This window comes from Notamacropus eugenii, chromosome 1 (assembly GCF_028372415.1).
Source record: "Notamacropus eugenii isolate mMacEug1 chromosome 1, mMacEug1.pri_v2, whole genome shotgun sequence".
Lineage (NCBI taxonomy): Eukaryota > Metazoa > Chordata > Mammalia > Diprotodontia > Macropodidae > Notamacropus > Notamacropus eugenii.
Genome location: NC_092872.1, coordinates 256334229 through 256355954, shown reverse-complemented (window position 1 = coordinate 256355954; position 21726 = coordinate 256334229). Strand labels below are relative to the sequence as shown.

General features: G+C 41.6%; 1 protein-coding gene across 4 annotated transcripts in view; it reads left to right on the top strand.

Moving 5' to 3' along the window:
- The window catches only part of SCAPER (S-phase cyclin A associated protein in the ER), a 406759-nt gene that overhangs the window by 284579 nt on the left and 100454 nt on the right, over positions 1 to 21726 (top strand). For all 4 annotated transcript variants that reach the window (XM_072628639.1, XM_072628640.1, XM_072628637.1 and 1 more), the window contains one exon: positions 6442 to 6565. In XM_072628639.1, coding sequence (XP_072484740.1) covers positions 6442 to 6565 — 124 coding nt within the window. The remainder of the gene's footprint in view (positions 1 to 6441; positions 6566 to 21726) is intronic.

Genomic DNA, 21726 nt, shown 5'->3' with positions numbered 1-21726 from the left:
GTGGGTCCTCAGAGGCCCCTTGCTTTAACTCCTCAAGTCATTTCTTCCTCATCCCGATCGTGACTGTTTCATGAGGACGTGAGAACATGGCCTAGTGTCCTTGGTTTCATGTCTGGCCCATTTTGCTTCATCAGTGTCTTTGAAAGATTTTTTTATTTCACATACCGTCTAACGACTTTTTAATTCAATGTTGTTCTCACTTCAGGTTTCAGAACAAAAATGGGGCTGGGTGGTTTCAACCTCACACAAGACTATTATAAACATAGAATATAATATAAAAGCACCTTCATATTTGACCTGATAATAGCAGTTGTATTTGACTAATGTGAGATCGGTGAACAGATCTATAATGAGACTTTGTTCTAAACTAGCTTTAGTACAGTAACTTTACAAACATAAAATAAAATAGTCTCTCTTCCTCTTCTTAGCCTATGAACCATTCTTGTTGTAAATGGTTTTTAAATACAATGTCCCAGTAAAGTTCTTTAGTTTACATTTTACTTTTAGTGGGGATGATCTGTGAAATAATTTCAGCAATAGTTTATTCTTCATTTTGTTTAAAGAATAGGATTTCTATTTCCAAGATTACAGACTTTTTTTTGCTTTTTTTGTGTGCAGATTAAAGGTGAAGTAGTGTGACCTGGCTGCTTTTTCTAGTGTGTTTTGTACCGTGAGAATAACGTTACCTTTTTACTCCACTGGTTTCCTCTGAATCCTATGATCCAGTAATTCTTTGAATCTTGACGTAGGGAAAACCCCAAACACAGTATTGCTGGCTATTATAAAGCACCATAATAGTACTCCATTGTCATATAGATTTTTCTTACCCATATTCAGATATACTTTGGTTCAGATCACAAGTAATAATATAACTATATACAATGTAACCGAAAACATAATAATATAACTTGAAGTGTAGACAGTAAAAATTAGACATTATGTACACCAAGAGATTTAATCATAATTCATTCATCAGTGTTCCAAAATAATTGTCTGCTTCTACAAATTTACCTCAACATTTTCAAATAAATTTCAGTTTTTCATATTGATCTTAGCACTTGTTCCTAATTGCCAGGAAAAATAAAGGCTTTCTTCTGTGTCATTATAATGACAAAATTTGACCAGGGGAAGAGTTGAGAAAATGTGCCTACTCCCTCTATTCCAAAAAGAGGTAAAGGTGGGGGGCCAGGCTGTGAGGTGCAGGTTCTGACACACCAGTTGTGTGGAACTCTCCTCTTTTTCTTTCTTTTTCTTTTTGGATCTTTGTTACGAGCAAACTTGCTGGGTGGGAGGAAAGGAAGGCTCTGTTTGGAAGCAAATGCTGTAAAATGACAAAGGGCATCAGCTCTTCAAAAAGAAGGGTTTACTTTGTTGCCAAAACAAAAATGGAGTTGTGAATTTCAACTGATCATCAAGGTCAGAAAGTGTTAGACTCAGAACAATGTGTGGAGAATTTGGTCCGTGGCCAAATGCACATCATTACAAATGTCATAGCAAGCCTTCTTTACTCCTTTAAGTTCTACTTAAAACCTGTAAATTGGTTACATATTCAGGAAAGAGTTTTCAAGGATCATCTACAGTGAACAATATATTACATGGGGTCAAATTTCAGCTCCTTTATTCAGGTTTGTTACGGTATCATTTATATTGGTGACAGAGGAACTTTGGTGTTTGGATTTGACTGAGGGGGCAGGGCCCTTGGCTGGAATCTTCATTGCCCCTGACCAGCGTGGGGATGGAGCCACAGTGCTTGAGCCCTAGGGCTTGCTCAGTAAATGCCTGCCTACGGCCTCCCTCACTTCACCCCTGTGGGCTCCATATAATGAGCACTCAGTGAAAAACTAAGTGTCATTAAATGTGTCTCATTATTTCACTCTGTGTAGCCCAGTCTCTGACTACTGTACAGAATCTTTGAAGGATGCCCAGCCTCCTTCTGGGGTTTTCTGGGCTTGAGTTTTCAGCAGAAGCCCTCTCAGTAATAACCAACGCTTTAGCGTCCTCTCAGCAAGCCGAAGTGCCATTCAGCCCCAACCCAAGCAGCCACCTTATGGAGAGTTTGTCACTGAGAGCTGTTTCATCTCTTCCCTGAGGATGCCTCTCTCTACCTGGATGTGGGGCCTTGCCTTCTGTTTGACCCTGCAAAGGCTTCCAGTCGCTCCAGTCTCAAATTACAGTGAAACCTGCTTAGAAAGACCACCCAGAGCTGGCTCCACACAAAAGTAATCTTTCTGACAGGTGCTCTTCAAGTACAGGTGGTCTCTTAAACAGGTTTCTCTCAGTGGGCAAGTTTTTCCTGACATTGAGGTCACTTTCCCTGCCCCCCCTTCATTTCTCATGAGAAAAATAACCATCACAAGTTTGTTTCCTTGTGGCAGGTTTGCAAGTACAAGACAGTGTCAAGGAACATTTGACAGCTAAAAGTAAAAGAGAAGTTTTCTGTTTACAAAATCATTTTTAAGTTCAGGTGTGCCCTGACTTTAAGAAAAATCACTGTACTATACGCAAAATTCCTTAAACACACCAGAGGATAATTATTTACTCTCTTCAAAAAAAGTTTTCACTTTTTAAAGAGGTTTACAATCAGTGCCTTTATGTATTAGATTTCCTACAGAATTTAAAATCTATTTTTCATTGAACTCTTCAGGAATATGGTTACTATGTAAAATAAGGTTTCTCTACACTGAACATTTCCTCCTAGATTCATAGACTGTCGATCCTGAAGGAAGCCTTCGAGAGTGCCTAGTCCAACTCTCATTTCACAGCTGAGAAACTAAAGCCCAGAAAAAATGAAACAGTTTGTTCCAGTTCCCGCCATGACCGTCAGAGAGCCTGCTCTGGGCTCTGGTTTTCCTGATTTATCTCATTGCTTACTAGTCTTTTTACCATGCTAGGTGACCTTACTCTTTGGCAAAAATATGTCCGGACTGTTATAAGATTAATGATGCATTTCTGTAGTGTGTGAAGGCTTCAACATGGTTCCTTCCCCCAAACAGTACTGTGAAATGGGTTATGCAAGTGCCGTTAGCTACATTGTATGTCACTTGCTCAGGCTCCTATAGCTAGCGAGTATCAGGGCAGGGAGACTGGACAAGGCTCCTGACTCCAGATCTAGGGTTTGTCCCCTCTGCCATGCTGCCTCTCAAATGACAAGCCATTTCTCATAGTTAGCAGTAGCATCTAGCAGGTTTTTAGTATCCTACTCCCTGGGTAGAAAGCTGTAAAAATTTCCTAGAAAACAGATCAAGTTGGTTGGCTAAGTGAGTTCCAGTGAATGCACATGCTATTCTCTTGTGTAAAATCTTTCAGTGATGCTTAGGGTCACACAGCCAAGAACTAAAAAGTCAGGCAACTCCTATTTTTTGTTACGTTCAAGTGCTTGTTATAGACTTTCTTCTTTCTTCTTGCCTCTCAAGAACTAAAATATTTGTATCTCTTCATCCAAAGAGTGTAGCTTGTATGGGGTGCCAAAGAGAGAGGGCTAGGTCTGGAGCCAGAGGATGTGGGTTCAGGTTCTCTTTGCCTATACTACCTATGTGATCTCAGTTTCCTCAATTACATAATGACTGGGTTGTACTAGACCCTGAAGTTTGCTTCCTTCCTGCTCTGAATCCATCATCTCATGTGCCAGACCCCTCTTAGCTGCTACCTTAGAAGCGACTCTTTAAGAAATGCTGTGGTTTGCTGTTTCTAAGTTATAAAGAGCCTAGTTGGAGATGACCTTGGATACCTCTGTCTTTGTTCTGTCCTGAATCTGGGCCACAGTGAGCCTGGTTTATCCATTAGCATGGGAGCTCCTTGAGGACAAGGACTGTTTGATTTTAGTCTGTGCATTGTCAGCACTCAGCACACTACCTTGCACCTAGGAAGCTAGCATTTAACAAATCCACAGGCAAAAGATTCTCAGGATGTGGAGGCAGGTAACCAGAGGCTTGGTCACGCAGGTTAAAATCAGGGCTTAGTTAGGACCTACAAGATAAATTCAATAGGCGAAAATCAAGAAAGGTCAGTTTAAATATCATGACCCTGAGTCTTTGTAGCACCAGAGCAAGCTCTTAAAAAATGCCTTGCTTTGGCAGGACTCAGAAAACAATGACTGCTCCTCTGTCTCTTGCAATCCTTTTTTTCTCCAGTGACCCCAAGCTGTAAACAAGGCTCTTTGAGGGACCTGGATTTATCAGGGTGGGCCTTGAGCCTCTAGGACAAGATACAGTTTCACAGAAGGTTAGATTGAAGGTAATCTGAACAGTGATCAAGGTCCACTCCCACAGTCTACAGAGAAGGAAACTGAAGCTCTGAGAAGTGACTGAAAGACAGATGGGGGAGCCCCCTGCAGGCGGGTGGCAGTGCCCAGGACCACACACCACTTAGTGGCTTCTCATTCAGACTCTTTCCACTGATTTCCTTCAGCTGCAGCATCTTCATCCATGCAGAAACAGTTAGTGTGTGTCCCCCAGGGAGAATTCAGGTTCCACTGGAGAGGCAAGGACTGGATTCTCCTCGTGTTTATTTGTGGGTCTAGCACCTTAAGAGGAGCTCCTAGGGTCTTTCCCGGGCAATAGGCATCTGTTGCAACTTTCTATCTGGGTCTGATTCACAGCCCTGGTTACAGCCTCAAGGTCTAGAACATTGGGAATCCAGGTGTAAGTTGCTCCAAAATCATCAGATCAACTATTTAGAGCTTTAAGGTACCTTGAAGCTTGTTCAGCCTAATCCCCTAATTTTGCATATGGAAAAATTGATGAGAAGGTTTTCTCTAAGTTAGACCTTAAAGATGCAAACATGAGCTCTGTTCTTATCAAAAATCATGACTTTGGGGTCCGTATTTGTGAACTTGAGCCATATTTATAGAAAAGAAAATAATCAAAAAAACTTCTCCAGGCTCACAGCGGCATTCCTTTTTTTCCCCATTACTTTCAATTTGATTCTTATATCTCCCTTCTACCTACTCTACCTTCTATCTAAAAACCAAAATTAGAAGGTCAAGAAGACAAACAAGGGAAGCAGGGAGGAAACAAGCATTTTATTAAGCACCTACTATGGGCTAGGGACATATGGAGTGTTCAGGGAGCACTAGCACCTTGGGTGTAAGGACTTGCCAAGCCCTTTTCAGGGCTGCTCATCCACCTTTGGTGTCCATCTGCCACCCAGCCTATAGCTCCCAGAAGCTATAGCATGAGCAACATCAGCCACACCCTGGTAAACTGTCTCAGCAGATGGGCTAAACCAGGTTGAGGGTAGCTGACAGGCCTCAGTCCTGTAGGTGAGTTGGGGGATGTCTGTCCCAAGCATGTGCAGACTTCTCCAGAGGAATCGGCAGATGAGAACAATTTGTTGGAACGATCATGAGGATGGCTGATGCAGGTGCTGTGGAGCATTTAGTACTTGATCAGACATCAGAGATGCTGGGGTCATCCACCAGATCCCAGACCATCCCCAGTCATCCTGACTTTTGTCCTGCCCCTCGACTTGAATGACTCTGGATGAGAGAGTGAGGTTGACGACTTTGTGCATTCACTTAAATCCAATTCATGGGCAACTCAAGACATCACCCTGTGATATCGTTAGTCCTCGTTGGAAATGAAGGATCAGCAGCAACAATGACAGCTGTGTACCAGGCACTGTGCTAAGGGCTTCACAAATATAATCTCATTTGAGCTTCCCAACAATTCTGGTTCTATTCCTGTTTTGTAATTGGGGATGCTGAGGCAGACAGAAGTTAAGTGACTCACAACAATACTGGTAGGTGCTATTATGGTCTCTTATTTTACAGTTGAGAAAACCAAAGCAGACAGAGGTTGGGTGATTTGCCCAGGGTCATATAGCCAAAATGCTAAGTGTCTGAGGCTGAATTTGAACTCAGGCTGTCTTGACTTGCGCAGAGTTCTATCCACTGTGCTTTCTGTTCTCTGCTTTTGAGGTAGAGCTAAGATAACGAAAAGTAATCCATCATTAGGTTGATGTACAAATGATCACTTGACTGTCTTGGATGAAAACAATTTTTTGTTTATACACAGCTAAACATTTTGAAACTCTGGATATTCAGTTCATCCAGCGTTCCTGTATGTAGAACCCTGAGATTTTATTAAGCACCTACTGTATGTAGAGCCCTGCCCTGGGTGATGAGAGTTCTTACCATCATGAACCTTCCCATGAAGTAGGGATATAACACTATGGGAGCAACTCTTAATGTTGCTAGCGCACCTTTAATATTATGAGTAAAACTTAAAAGACAGCCTGGGGAAGGAATCAGTAGGGTGAACACCTGTGTAGTGGTCAAAAGTCATAAGAGGTGCAAAGAGAGTGCTGACTGGTCATCAGCATTTAGAGAGACACCTTCTGGCCATGGGGGGTCTTCCTTTTTGTGACCATGATTTTGGGTGTGAAGATGCTGGAAGGATAATTACTCAAACTTTATAAAATGAAATGTCCTCTTTCTCTTAGGTCTCTCAGCAATGCCATCAATGTGTACAATCTCACCTGCAGCAACTGCTCAGAAAACTGTGCTTATGTCTTGTTCAGCAATAAGATCACCTTCTTAATGGACCTTCTAATACACCAGCTGACGGTATGTGATGTTCTGTTTTAGCTTTTTGGCAGGAAGATTTCTACTGTGGTTTTGAACTGGAACCCAGACATACAGAGCTGAAGAAACATCCCAGACAGGGCAGGACTTCTTACCTTCCGTATATCAGAGACCTCTCACTCAACCAGTGATGCCTGTGCATCTTTCTCAGAATCATGGTTTTAAATTCAGAAAACAAAATGCATAGGGCTCCTGGGCAAACCAGTGATATGAAAATAATCATCAAAATATTGAAAGAAACCAATATAGGACCTTCTGGACCTCATGTACGAACAGGATAAATAAATTAAAAAACAAGTGGCATGGTGGAAATGATCCAGCATTTAGAGTCTAAAGATCTAGCTGCAAACCTGATCTGAAATGCCACCTCCTACATTAGACCTCTCCTGATCCCCCTTAGCTACTAGTCTCCCCTTCCCCTGCTGTTTCCTCCTTGAAACAACCTTAGATTTACTTTGCATCCTTACACGTATGCATATATATATATTCTTTCACCCCAGAGAATATAAGCTCCTTGAGGGTAGGGATTGTTTCATTTTTGTTCCTTGTATCCCCAGCAATGACCGTAGTACCTGGTATATAGTAGGCACTAAATTGATGTTTGGTGATTGTCTGCACTGCCTATTTGACAGAATTTTTGAGGAAAGTGCTTCATAAGACATAAGGCACTATCATTTGTTCATCTATATGTGTATATGCCTGTGTGATCTATTAGTATTAGAAAAGAAAAAGGTGACAGAGGACTTATAAGTAAAGAATACGTGAATAAATGGCCTGGGTTTTAGAATCATTTGAAATGAAACTGATAAATTGTTTCCGAAATTCTGAAAATTCAGGTTATGTTGTATGTCTGTGGGAAGAAGGAAAGACAAAGAAAGAGCCAGGCTTGTCTTCTGTTTACTTTTAGTGATGATCTGCTGAGCATCAGCTACAACTAGCTGCTGTTGGGGGCAGGGTGGAGGGGTGGGGAGGGGAGGGTCATCTCACACTGTAAAATGAATAAATGAAGACATATGAAGCTCCTGCTGGGTGCTGGGTTCTGGAGGTAGTGGATATGTACAGAAGTGAACCAGCCCCTAACCACAAGAAGCTTGTATTCATGTAGGGAAAGACAAAACATGCAGGAGAATGTTGGTCAATAAAGGAGTTTTAGACCAGAAGTCAGAGGGATGGTGAAAGGAGCCGTTGGACAGTCAATCTGTTACCATTCTGAGAGCAAAATGTAGGACTGGGTCGTGGAAAGTAGTATGAGCCTAGCATCAGTGAAGGACAGGTAATCAACAAGTACTTACCATGTGCTGGGCTGCATGGCAGGTGTTCAAAATATAGAAAGATAAGAAAACAAATGGTTCCTTCCTTTTACATCATTTGGGGTCAAGATGGCCAAGGCAAATGGCTGGATGGAATATGAAACATGGGCCGGTGTAGGAACAGTTAGATATAGCAGGCTAGGGGAATTTGCACTAATTCAGGCTCCAGTACAAGGACAGGGGCTTCATGGTTTCCGGAAGCCCAGTGCAGAAGTGCTATTCCAGGTGGGGAGAAGCAGGAGATAGGGGCAAGACAGCAGGGGAATAGCTGGGATGGATCAAGTAGACTTCTCTGTGAGTAAAGACCATCCCTCTGAAATGCTTCAGAGCACACAAGCAATCAAACCAGACTTAGGGTATGGAAGGGGAATTCCTTGTACTTCCTGAGACTCTAATCCAGAGCCATCCTGTTTTTATTTCAAATAAAGAAGCACATCCCTAGAACAGCAGAACCAGAACGTTGTCATCCATTGAGGGAACCACCTGCCCTCCAAAGAAGTCCACTCTCCGGACTGCTTTGATGATCAGGGGGTTCTTTTAGTCAAGCCTCTGCCTCTCTCTTTGCACCTTCAGAACTAGGCTAATCCCTCTTCTCTGTGAGGATCCTCTGCATATTTGCAGAAGGCCATCCAAACTCCCATAAATCTTTCCTTCCTCAGGATAATAAGCATCACTAATTTCTTCAGGGCAGCGCCTTACTGCGTAGAACGCCAGGCTGAGAGCTTGATTCCAATGGGCTGACCACCTTGTTCTAATGCAAAACGTATGCTTGCCAAAAAGACACTTTTATGGAGAAGTCACACAGAGCAAGTGTTCACATGGTGGTCAGAAGAAGAAATACCACGACTTTCTTAAGAACTTTGGGATTGATTATGTGACATGGGAGACACTGGCACAGAACCGCTTAGCATGGGTACTGTGCTCTATGAGCAAAGCAAAATTGAGAGAGCTCAAAGGAAACACAGGGTGTGCAAATTTAGAGACTGCTCCTCAAACTTTCACATGGACTCTCAGTGCCCGACTTGTTCTGGAGCATTCTGAGCTCATATTGGTCTGATTAGCCACAGTCGGACACACTGAAACTTGACTCTAGGCCAATGATGTCATTTTAGTCCTCTTCTAGAACAAAGGACAACAACCAACCAGAGCACCAGGCCTGGAGTCAGGAAGACTCATCTTTCTGAGTTCAAATCTGGCCTCAGACACTTACTGTGTGACCCTGGGCAAGTCGCTTAACCCTGTTTGCCTCAGTTTCCTCATCTGTAAAATGAGCTGGAGAAAGAGATGGCAAATCACTGCAGTATCTTTGACAAGAAAATTCCAAATGGAGCCAAAAAGAGTTGGACATGACTGAAAAATAGCTAAACCATGGCAAACCACCTCTGTACCCCAGTCATATGAAAATGTTCTGAAGATGCTCTCTTCCCTCATGAACAAATCAATACTGCCACCTCCCTGATAATGTGGCCATCTTATTTGCTGTGTACTAGGTTGTGAGCAATGAAAAGAACTTCCAGCAAGCATGATGTGGTTTCCAACACCTTCAATTCAGCTTCTTTTGTGCATTTTTCTGAGTTTGGAACTGAGAAGACCCTCTCTCTGTTCTTATTTCTTTTACAATATGCCACTGTCTTTTGCCTTTATTCTTTACTTTCCCTTTTTAGATATTTCTGCAGCCAAATGCAGCGTATGCATTTATGACATAGGAAGAGAGGGCTGCTTAGATCGTTTCTGCTCCAGGCATGTTATGCATCTTTTTTAGATTCTGACATGTGTGCACATCTGTTTTTTATATAAAATGTAACTAAAAGGTTAAACGTAGATACTTGACTCTGCTTCTTTAATAAAGATTAAAGGGAGGAAAAGGGATGAAAGACGAACCAGCAGGTTCAGAAACAGTGATCAGAAGAATTCAGCATCATTTGTAAAACATCCAGGTTCCTACCCCATCACCCTCCTCCAGGTCTGCAGCAGCATAAAGACTATCTAGACATCATGTTTTCTTCACATGGGAAAAACCAGTTGACATGAGATTGCATGGGGTGGCACAGAGAGTTCTGGACCAGGAGTCTGGAGACCTAGGTTCAAGACTGGCTTTCACTTGGTATTAGTCATGTGACCTTGAATGAACAATCGAGTCTCATTATCACTCTTGGAACAAATCATTTCTCCTCTCTGGACCTCAGCTTCCCTCTCTGTAAAATAAAGGGGACCGACCAGATAGTCTTGAAGGTCCCTTCTGGTTCTGGACATTGCATGATTCTCAGAGCAGCTAGCTGTTGGGCTTCTGGAGTCAGAAAGCCCTGAGTAGGGATCAGAGCTGTCCTAACTGGATAGCCTTAGACAAGTCCTTCCTCTTCTTTTCAGTCTCAGAACCACCTCACAGGGTCAGTGGGAGCACAGAACAAGGTAATGTTGGGAAAATCTTATTGGTCCTTGAAGTACCTTCTGTACTCATTTGTTTTTACTGTCATAATCTGCAAGTGATTAATCAGCACAAGAGGCCGTAACAACAGGTAGAACACCTTCAGATGGCTTTTCTCCAAGTAGAGCACTAAAGGAAAAGTATCCTGCTAGCATTGTTTGTATTGGCTGCGCTGCCTGAAGTCTGCAGATAAAAAGTTACTCCAGTAGTCTTTTTGGTGTACAGATATCTATATTCTAACCCAGGGAGCATTAGAGGTAAACTGCAAAAACAAGATTTCATTCATTCATTCAACACAAGTTTACTTAGCTTGGTTCACTCCCTCCGTGCACAAGGGAGGCTAAAGGAGACTGTCATTTCTCTTAGGAAGAAATGCTGAATCTGTTGGGCGAGACCCCAGGCTTTTAGTGACGATTCAAAGATGTCGATAGGCAATGCTATACAAATGCTAGTTATTATTATCATTAGATGAAATGCACTGCCTTGCAATGACAAAAGAACTATTCAAGGCAATTTAAATGTTGTTAAAAAAGGATCAGAAAATTGTAGAACTGGAAAGGGCATTTAGAGACCTAGACCCACCCATTTATTTTACAGTTGAGCAAACAAGATAAAAGAGGGAGGTGACTTGTCCAGAGTCCCACTGTTCAATTGAGGTAGAGTTTCCTGAGTGAAGATTGAACCCCAGGCCCCCTTGCTGTGGGTCACCTGAGGGTGGCCCCAAGGCCAGGGTCATGGCTCATTCATTTATCTCACCTTCGAAAGTCAGCACCAAAGTTAACTTCTTTGTGGTTTTAATTTCTGTGCATACATAATTCTGTCCTCTGAGGAGAGATTTCATCTGATTTACAAAGTATGGTAGTTAAACTAGGGAGGTATTTAATCCAGAACTTTATCATTTATCCCAGTGCTTCATTTCACTTCAGTGTCAGTAAATATTTTGTTTGAAACTCATTTTTAATTCCTAGCAGCCTGCTAACTCTGAGATATTTTGTGTCAAGGTCCTGCTTTAAATTGCATATATGTATTTTCTTGAGCCAAGCCTTTTGATCATTGAGATGTGAAATAAAGGCTTTAAATAATTTACATGATGCTGTAGAATGTTGGTGAACCTTTTAAAAGGTAGCAGACCAAGATATGCCTTGAAAAGGTAGATGCCTCCACATCTGCTACAAAAGCAAGACTCCTTTGGAGGGTATTCCAGGAACAGATGGTCATTCTAATCCACTGGCTAAATTTGCCTAGTCTTAGAATTATTTTCTTTGTGCTGAATGAACCCATTCCCTGGGTCCCTGGGTTAATTGCTGGAGAGCGGTCATTCTTCATTCTTTGCAAGTGATAACATCTAATCTAATGCCAAAGGTCATTTCTGTTCCTACGTTTCTTGTGAAAGCAACTTCAAGCTACTCAAGAGTTGAGTTCAAATTCTGCCGCAGACCCTTACTGGAAGAGTGACTCTGGGCAAGTCACTTTACCGTTCTTGGCCTCCATTTCCTCATCTGTAATATTCCTTTATTAGAACTGAGGAAACAAGCCTAGGAAAGTACACAAAGTGATTCACAAGGTCACACAGCAAGTGAGTATCAGGGCCAAGATTTGAGCTCAGTTTTCCAGACTCCAAATAAAGTGCTTTTCTTGTTTAGCTTCTCATGTTATATCTTCCAATCTGTCCTCTGAGCCCTAGCACCATTTATATGGTATTGAGGGCTGACTGACGTCACTCTTGTACTTTTTGTTTACTGTCTTTGTGTCTGAGATGTCTCTTATCTATAGGATAGTGGCCCTCATCTTCTCTCTTTGATTAGCACCTAGCTCTTCTTCCTGCACAGTACATGTTCATTTAATAGAGATGAATGGCATAGCTGTGGAACTTGACAGCTATTCACCAAAATATTGAGGAGTGGCCCTGAGTGTTTCCAAAAACTAATCCTTTTCTCTTTGCCTCAGGATCCCTCGCCTCTGCCTTTCAAAATTCTAATTTTTGATATTAAAATCAATGATTGAGAACAAGGACTGTTTTTCATGCTTTTCTTTTTTTCCATTTTTTGTAAACTAGACCTAACACATAGTATGTGTTTAATAAATACTTATTTAATTTGAATTGGATTGATTTGGTCCAGAGTTGAACTTTCACCAACAAATGCATGTTACAGGGAGTCTAAACAGGATAAATGACAAAAACAAATGGGAAGGGCTACAGTTTTTTATGTAGGAAAATAAAACACACCTATCTCCTAAAGTCAAGATACTTGTCTCTCAGGTCCTGCCTGACCACGGTGCTACCATCCTTTACATGAAATAGCAAGTAGGAGAGAGAGAGGTGATTTTTCTCACCCCTGCTTGCCTCAAAGCAGAGTGGGATAGTTGAAGGAGCAGTGGATTTAGAGTTAGATCTGGTTACAAATATTGATTCTGATGCCTCTTACCTGGATGATTTTGTCTCTTCCCATTCCGTTCTCTAACTCTGTTTTCTCACTTGTAAAATAAGGAAACTAAAGTAGATTTATCGATCCCAGACTCTAACATGTGAATATCTACAGTGGAAACACTTGAAAAAATTGGATCTCAGAATCAGAGCTTTTGTTTCAGGCCCAGATAGTTTTAATAACCCTCTTCTCCCCAAAATTAGTTTTCTCCTTGGAAGGAAGATTACTACTTTGAGAGGAAAATATTCATAGTAGAAAATAAAATATCATTAGATGATTAGTGTAAGACAATACACATTTAAAAGATTTGCAGGAAAAAAAGCAAAATGGATTCTTTAACCTGGAGTTTAAAATTTACTAAAAATAATGACAACATTATATTTGTCTTTCTCACACAAAAGTCCTTCTTCCAGGTCCTCATTGCATCAGAGAGCTGACTCTGAGTTCTTGAAACTATCCCTGTGGAATATAAGCTGTGGTAAATGCGATCTCCCCAAAAATGCTTTGAATTCAGTTCCAGGGATGGAGTGTGTCCAAGTTAGTTAAATTCAAAGAGTTTACTAACAGGTGTTGAACATTTAGCCACAAAACAGGAACAAGTAGAAGAAGGTTGCTCCCAAAGTCAGTGATTAGAGAATTCACCCTAGATTCTTGAAATAAGTAAATATTAAAGTGTGTTTGACAGGCACTAAATAGTTTGCAAAGGAGTCTCACATGTCCTTCCATGTGATCCTCATAGAAGTCCCATCATGTAGAGAGAGCAGTTTGAGCCTTGGGAGAACTTGTATCACTTGTCTAAGACCACTGGACTAGTCCTTGGCCTTGTCTTCAAATAACTAGCTCAGTTTTTATTCCACTGTCCCAGGCTGTTTCCATGGCCACCTTAAAACAGCCTTGATTGAACCCCTCCCCTCTTTAGGACCTTGAATGAAAAGATTCAGAGGTTGAGTGTCTATAGAATCTGTTATTCCAGATGTAGAAGCCAGGGTCATTTCTGAGACATTTTCTGTCCTGGAGTGGCTTACGTTTTAATGTGGGAGAGAACTAACAAATATGTTAAAAGAATAAAAACCATATATGAAGAAAATATAAATAAGAAGAATGGATAGAGAATAAATATTAAGGGCCTTCTTAAATGTGGAGAAATTGGACAAAGGACTGGGGTAGGAAGGGAATAAGCATTTATATAGCACCTACTAGACATCAGACACTGGGGTTTTTTATGGTTATTATCTCATTTGATCTTCACAACAACCCTGCAAGGTAGGTGCTGTTATTAGCCCATTTTACAGTTGAGGAAGCTCAGGCAAAACAGGTTCAGAACCCTGGTCAGGTAGATAGTAAGAGTCTGAGGCTAGGCTTGAACTCAGATCTTTCCATGTCCAGGGCTCTCTACAGCATTGCTGAGCTGGAGAGGGGAGAGGGAAGAGAAACTGAAAGACTTTTAAGGGACTGTATAGTCAGTATAAATAAAATGATCTCTATACTGCTGATGCTTAGATTTTCAAGACAACTACACTAATCTGAATATGACACCACCAAAGAAATGAAAAATATGGTAGGCTACATGGAGTATGGACTTTGTGTTGAAGGAAGGAGAAGGGTCATTGTATTTTAAAAGCATTCTCATTCAGGAACCCAAAAACTGATTTTTTAAAAAAGAGAATAATCTTCCTTGGTTCTTGTTGCATCTATTCTTAGTGAAATGATAAGTCATCTTAGTGCTGTATGATATGTTAGGCCTACAACAAGTGTTTGCACCCAATATGATCTCATTAAGTTGATGTACCTTTGACAGTAGGAGATGCTTCCACCTCAGGTAAGCTTGCTCCTTGGCAGAGAGGGCTCTCCCTTGCTCTCTGCATGGGCACAGCTTGTCTAGTCCACCTCATTCTGTCCACTGGATCCGTGACCTCCCTCTGCCAGGGAGGAGAGAGGGGACCCAAGGGTCACTCGTTCTGGATACTTCTCATCTGAGCTGCCCCTCAGTCCTCCAGGCTGGGTCTAGCCAATGCCCTGGAGGCTTTGCTTTGATTCTTTTCAATAGCTGCCTCATCACTAGCCAGGGACCCTCCTTCACACCCTGTTATTGTGTCCCTGTTTTGAGGTCATGTTATTTCATTACTCCCAGCTGCATGGTGTCACCAGGAGACCTCAGTGGGCGTCTGTAGCAGCAGCCAACCACTCACCACACTTGAAAGCATGATGTAGTTACCCAGATGTTAACTACAGCAGGAATTTTGTTGTGATTTGGTCGGTGTTTGTGGTCACTCTTCCTAAATGACTGTGTGATGAAGCTGATTTTCTTTATGCGCTGAAAGGTCCTTTAGCACTCTTCTGCTGTGGTTTAATAAACCAGTATGACTACAAAGTGTCCATTAAGAGATCTTCCTAAGAACATGTTGATGGATCTTATAAGGGACAAAGGAATGGTGAAAGATAGTAGCATGTGACACGTGGTCTGTCTCTTTATCACTGACTGGGCTCATGCATATTACATAGTTGTAATCTCTTCACTACCCACTTTTGCACATCGTGGTGAAAAATAACCTGAGAAGGAAGTGTCTGATGTTCTTTTAAACATATACTTTCAAATAAAGCAAAGGAGAATTTCCAATATCTTCAGAATAATAGGGTAAGAAAAAGAAAGGACAGTCTCCGGGAGTGGACAGAAAAGGGACATCTCTGTGGAATGTAAGCTTCTTGAGGACAAGAACTGACCGTGAGGAATCTAAATTTAGAGACATTGTCGAAGAGATTCCTGGTCTGATAGAGGTTTGACTTTGCTGTCTTTTCTCTCAACTTTGAGATTCTATGATTCCTATTTAATGAGATTGTGCTTCCCTGGTACCTAAACTTCTTCTTTGGTAAGGGTCCAGGTACTGGCAATCCCCGTGCTGACTCAAGCAACCATGGCTCTGCTCTGCATGGGAGAGCACATGGAAGCTCTGTAGTTAAGAGAGATGACAGAAGATGGTGGAGTAGAAAGATACACATATGCAGGGTCTCCCCACACAACCCATAAAATACCTGTAGAGAGGGACTCTCAACAAATTCTGGAGCAGCAGAAGTGGAGAACAACAGAGTGGAGGAGATTTCAAGCCCAGGGTGATCTGAAAGGCCCACGGGAAACATCTGTTGCACCGGATGGAGCAGAGCCCTGCCCAGCCTTGGCTTCACAGCTCGCTTGCAAACAGCCCTTGGGGGCGGAATCTCCAGTCTCAGGATCCCCAGTCCGAGCAGCAGAGGGTTCAAAGATCCCTCAACCCACAGGTGCCAAAGGTCAGTGACAGGGTTTTTTCAGCTGGCCAGGAAGGGAGAAGGGCCTTCCCATAGCTCTGACCTTAGGCAGCCGATACAGAGGCCACATCGGCAGGCGCAGCAGCCAGCACCATTATTAGACCGTAAAAACCCCTGGGGGCATTGAAGATCTGAGTCTTGCCTGGGCCCTGTGTGGAGGCCCTGGGGGAGCTGGTCTTTGTCTCACTCTGAGTGGTGGCCCTGCCCATCCAGCTTATCTGAAAATCAGTGCTGACTTGGCAGAACTGGAGGCCAGGTGACTGTGGAGAGGTAACTGCTAAGATTCAGGGCACAAAAATCCCTTTCTGCGTCCAGACCAGTACACGCTTGATTGTGCCACCTTGGAGGAACTGAGATCTTACAGATTCCCAGAGTATACCCTACTCTTGACAAAGGACCCCAAAGTCAAGTTACTGGTTGGGAAAAATGCCCCAAAAAAGGGGAAAAAATAAGACTATAGAAGGTTAGTTTCTTGGTGAACAGATATCTTCTCCCATCCTTTCTGATGAGGAAGAACAATGCTTACCATCAGGGAAAGACATAAAAGTCAAGGCTTCTGTATCCCAAACCTCCAAAATAAATATTCAATGGGCTCAGGCCATGGAAGAGCTCAAAAAGGATTTTGAAAATCAAGTAAGAGAGGTGGAGGAAAAATTGAGAAGAGAAATGAGAGAGATAGAAGAAAATCATGAAAAACAGGTCAACACCTTGCTAAAGGAGAACCAAAAAAATGCTGAAGAAAATAACACCTTTAAAAATAGGCTAACTCAATTGACAAAAGATGTTCAAAAAGCCAATGAGGAGAAGAATGCTTTCAAAAGCAGAATTAGCCAAATGGAAAAGGAGGTTCAAAAGCTCACTGAAGAAAATAGTTCTTTCAAAATTAGAATGGAACAGATGGAGGCTAATGACTTTAGGAGAAACCAAGAAATCACAAAACAAAACCAAAAGAATGAAAAAAATGGAAGATAATGTGAAATATCTCATTGAAAAAACAACTGACCTGGAAAACAGATCCAGGAGAGACAGTTTTAAAATTATGGGACTACCTGAAAGCCATGATCAAAAAAAGAGCCCAGACATCATCTTTCATGAAATTATCAAGGAAAACTGCCCTAAGATTCTAGAACCAGAGGGCAAAATAAGTATTCAAGGAATCCACTGATCACCTCCTGAAAGAGATCCAGAAAGAGAAACTCCTAGGAACATTGTGGCCAAATTCCAGAGTTCCCAGGTCAAGGAGAAAATATTGCAAGCAGCTAGAAAGAAACAATTCAAGTATTGTGGAAGTACAATCAGGATAACACAAGATCTAGCAGCTTCTACATTAAGGGATTGAAGGGTGTGGAATAGGATATTCCAGAAGTCAAAGGAACTAGGACTAAAACCAAGAATCACCTACCCAGCAAAACTGAGTATAATACTTCAAGGGAAAAAATGGTCTTTCAATGAAATAGAGGACTTCTAAGCATTCTTGATGAAAAGACCAGAGCTGAAAAGAAAACTTGACTTTCAAACACAAGAATGAAGAGAAGCATGAAAAGGTAAACAGCAAAGAGAAGTCATAAGGGACTTACTAAAGTTGAACTATTTACATTCCTACAGGGAAAGACAATATTTGTAACTCTTGAAACTTTTTTCAGTATCTGGGTAGTTGGTGGGATTACACACACACACACACACACACACACACACACACAGCACAGGGTGAATTGAATACAATGGAATCATATCTTAAAATAATGAAATTAAGCAGTGAGAGAGAAATATATTGGGAGGGGAAAGGGAGAAATGGAATGGGGCAAATTATCTCTCATAAAAGAGGCAAGTAAAAGACTTTTCAGTGGAGGGAAAAAGGGGGGAAGTGAGAGAAAAAACATGAAACTTACTCTCATCACATTTGACTAAAGGAAGGAAGAAAATGCACACTCATTTTGGTATGAAAACCTATCTTACAATACAGGATAGTGGGGGAGAAGGGGATAAGCAGAGTGGGGGGGGGGGATAATGGAAGGGAGGGCAGTGGGAGGAAGGATCACTCTTGGGGACGGATAGGATCAAAAGAGAGAATAGAAGAAATCAGGGGCAGGATAGGATGGAGGGAAATATAGTTAGTCTTACACAACACAACTATTATGCAAGTCATTGGCAAAACTACACAGATATGGCCTATATTGAATTGCTTGCCTTCCCAAAGGGAATGGGTGGGGAGGGAGGGATGAAGAGAAGCTGGAACTCAAAGTTTTAGGAACAACTGTTGAGTATTCTTGCAACTAGGAAATCAGAAATACAGGTAATGGGGTATAGAAATTTATTTTGCTCTTCAGGACAAAAGAGAAAATGGGGATAAGGGAAGGGAAGGATGTTAGAAGGGAGGACAGATTGGTGATAGGGGTAATTAGAATGCTTGGCGTTTTGGGGTGGGGGGAGGGGAGAAATGGGGAGAAAATTTGCAATCCAAAATTTTGTGGAAATGAATGTCCAAAACTTAAATAAATAAATTTAAATACAAAACAAATAGAGAGAGAGATGACAGACTTTAGCCCCTTACTCATCCCATTTCTGGGTGGCCTTGTTTATATACTTAATCTAGGAGCATGATCTGTGTGAATTTATCCAACTAATCTCTTGACTCCCTCCCCAACAATCTCAGAAACTCTACTGTCCTTTTTTCATGCTGTATTTTAATCAACTTCTCTCACCTTCTGCCCCCTGGCAGAAATTGTACAGTCTTTGGAGAGGGGAGTGGGAAATCTTTTCTGTTAATATATTTGCAGTTCATTAAAGGATGTGAAAAATCCAAATAAGTCACTTTTTTAAAAGAAGGACCAAGTCCCTTGGAGGCTACTGAGCCACCTTTAGTGTTCACCTTTCACCCAACTCTCATCTGTGGCTCCAAGAAGTTATATCATGCACAGCAGCCACACCCCAGTAAAACTGTCTCATCAGATGGGCTAAACAAGGTTGTAGGGAACTGACAGGCCTCAGATCTGTAGGTGTGTTAGGGATGTGTCTACCCCAAGCTTGTGAAGACTTCCCTTGGTAGAATGGGGCAGATGAGAACAGTTTGTTCCAGTGGCCATGTTCCAGGCAGCTGAAGCAGGCACTGTAGGGCGCTCAGAACAGGGCCAGACACTGAAGATGCCAGGGTCACCCACTGCATCCTGGGCCATTCCCAGTCATCCTGACTTTTGTCTTGCCACTGGACTTGAATGACTCAGGAAGAGAGAGTGAGGTTAACGACTTCGTACAGCTCTGCCCCTCTTATATCCAGTTGTTTTACAAGTCAAGACATCACCCTGTAATGTCACTGTGCCTCTTCAAAAATGAAGGACAAATGACAGCAAGGGGGCTCCCAATTGGGAAGAAGGACTAAAGGATCATGAGAGGTGGAAGCCAAACAAGAGAGTGGCAGCTTGGTGCCAGACCAGCAGCCAGCCAAGTGAGAGTTGAACTGAATATCACCGTAAGGAGCTGAAGGCTTCTCTGGTTCATCAGTTGACTCAAGGTGTGATCAGCTTGGGCAGAATTTGCTGCCACCCTCTCTACCGCCTCATTCTTGCTTGGCAAGTTGGCCTCACTTATCCACTAGACTTTTCATGCTCTTTCTATAGCTGCTTTTTTTGTTCTCTCCGCTTTTGCAATGGATCTTATCTCCAGATAACAATAAACTGATTTTTATTTTTTATTGAATTTTGAGCAAATATTTGCTATCAATGAGTTGAACACATTATGGTGAACTCATAGACAAAATAGCCCTTCATTTAACCATCGGTGCATATATCATCTCTCAGTCTAGAAGCAAAAAGGGGTTTCAGACCCTAAATTTGTGCACCTGGCATGCACGTGTGGCTTGACTATACTATAGAGCTATTTACTTGTGGGCTTCTCCAGAGCCTCCTCCTAGGCCACCTTTAATGGCTCAGACCAGGGAGTTCTCAGACATGGTTCATGTGCAACAACCTTAGCTGCTTACAACCAGGAACTAACAAGCATCCTTTGTCAGCTTTTCCACTCAGAGCCTGTTGAAAGGTCAGTGTCCAGAGAATGAGGGAATTAAGGACCTAGGGGAATGATTCCATACTACTCTGATGGTGGCTGGGCCCTCCAAACCTGCTTTCAGACTGGTGTGGCTCCTCATTGGCTAGGTAAGGCCTCTGGGATAAGTAAAAGGCAAGCCCTGGAACAGAAGGAGATTCCTTCTTTCCTGGAATGTCCACCAGCTCTGCTTTCTTTCCTCTTGACCTCACCCATTCAGCATTTGTATCAGGTAGAACTTAGTGGGTAGACCTACCCTTCAGAAATTTTAGGGGCAAAACACGATGGAGACACAGGACCTACAACTCTTTAGCTGAGGCAAGATGTAACTCCCAGTGTACCTGCTCACTATAGAATTACTCATTTTTTGTTTATAAATTATCACTCTGCATCTTCAAGAAAAGGCAGAAATTTCATTACTATCCCTTGTTTATAAAGGTACGAAATGCCTTTTTTTAACCTCAGAATCATTCTCAGTTTACCCCTCCTCCATCAAATCCTCATTTGTAACGATGAAAAATTTGAGCAAAATCCAACTGACAGAGCTTAGTGTTATTTTTGTTTATTAGAGTAATCATTGTGTAAATTGTCCTATTGATTCTAACCTCTTCATTCTATATTAGTTCATATAAACCTTCCTGTTTGTCTGTATCCTTCATAGTCATAATTTCTTTTTCAACAATAATATCCCATGACATTCCCATACAATTTGTTAAGCCATTCCCTAATTTATGGGCACCTACTTTTTTGTTTGTTTGGCTACCTTGAAGTATACTACTATGAGTATTTTGTTACATGTGGTCCTTTATTGTCATTGGCTCCTTGAGATAGAGTCCCAGGAGTGAGACATAGATTAAATATAAGGATATGAACAGTTTCGTGATTCTTCTTGCATAATTATAAATTATTCCTCAGAATGGTTGGAGTACTTCATAGTTCTCCTAGCAGTACATTAGTGACCTGACCCACAGCTCCTCCACTTTGTACCATAATGTATTTAGAAAGGCTTGCAGTCAAAATAGTTCTTTTTACACATTTTTGTACTTAAAGGAATGAGGTTTGGTCATATGAAAAATTCAGTTATACAGTATAGCTTCATCACTGACAAAATCCATTACTGTATTTCTTGTAAAATAAATTAAGGGTGATAATGCCAACTAAAATGTAAATTCTTTTTATTGTTTCTGTGCCTTAGTTATACAATTGCTGAAATTTATACCATAATGTACAGGGCCTGTTTGGGGGAAGACAGGAAACATTTGAATCAAAGGACGTTTACTTATCGAGATTTCCCTATGCCAATGAGATCAAAAGTCCAGTCCATTCAGATAGGGTTCTAAAGTACAAAGCACTTGTCATGTGCATTTACTTAGGATAAAGCAATATAATTGTTAATTGAATGACAACTATACAACTTTTTACATCTTTAAAAAACTTCGTAATAATGTTCAGTATGTCCTCTCCCTGTTTTACATGACATGGCATACATCTTTTTCCAGTTCTAGCCTTGATGACAGCCCATAGACTATCTGTGACGATTAAGTCAGATGAGTTCCCAGGCCACTGAGACACTTTATCTTCATCTCTTGGATGAATTTCCTAACTTTGTGTGTTGTATTGTATGAAGCAAAGTGAAACCAGTTC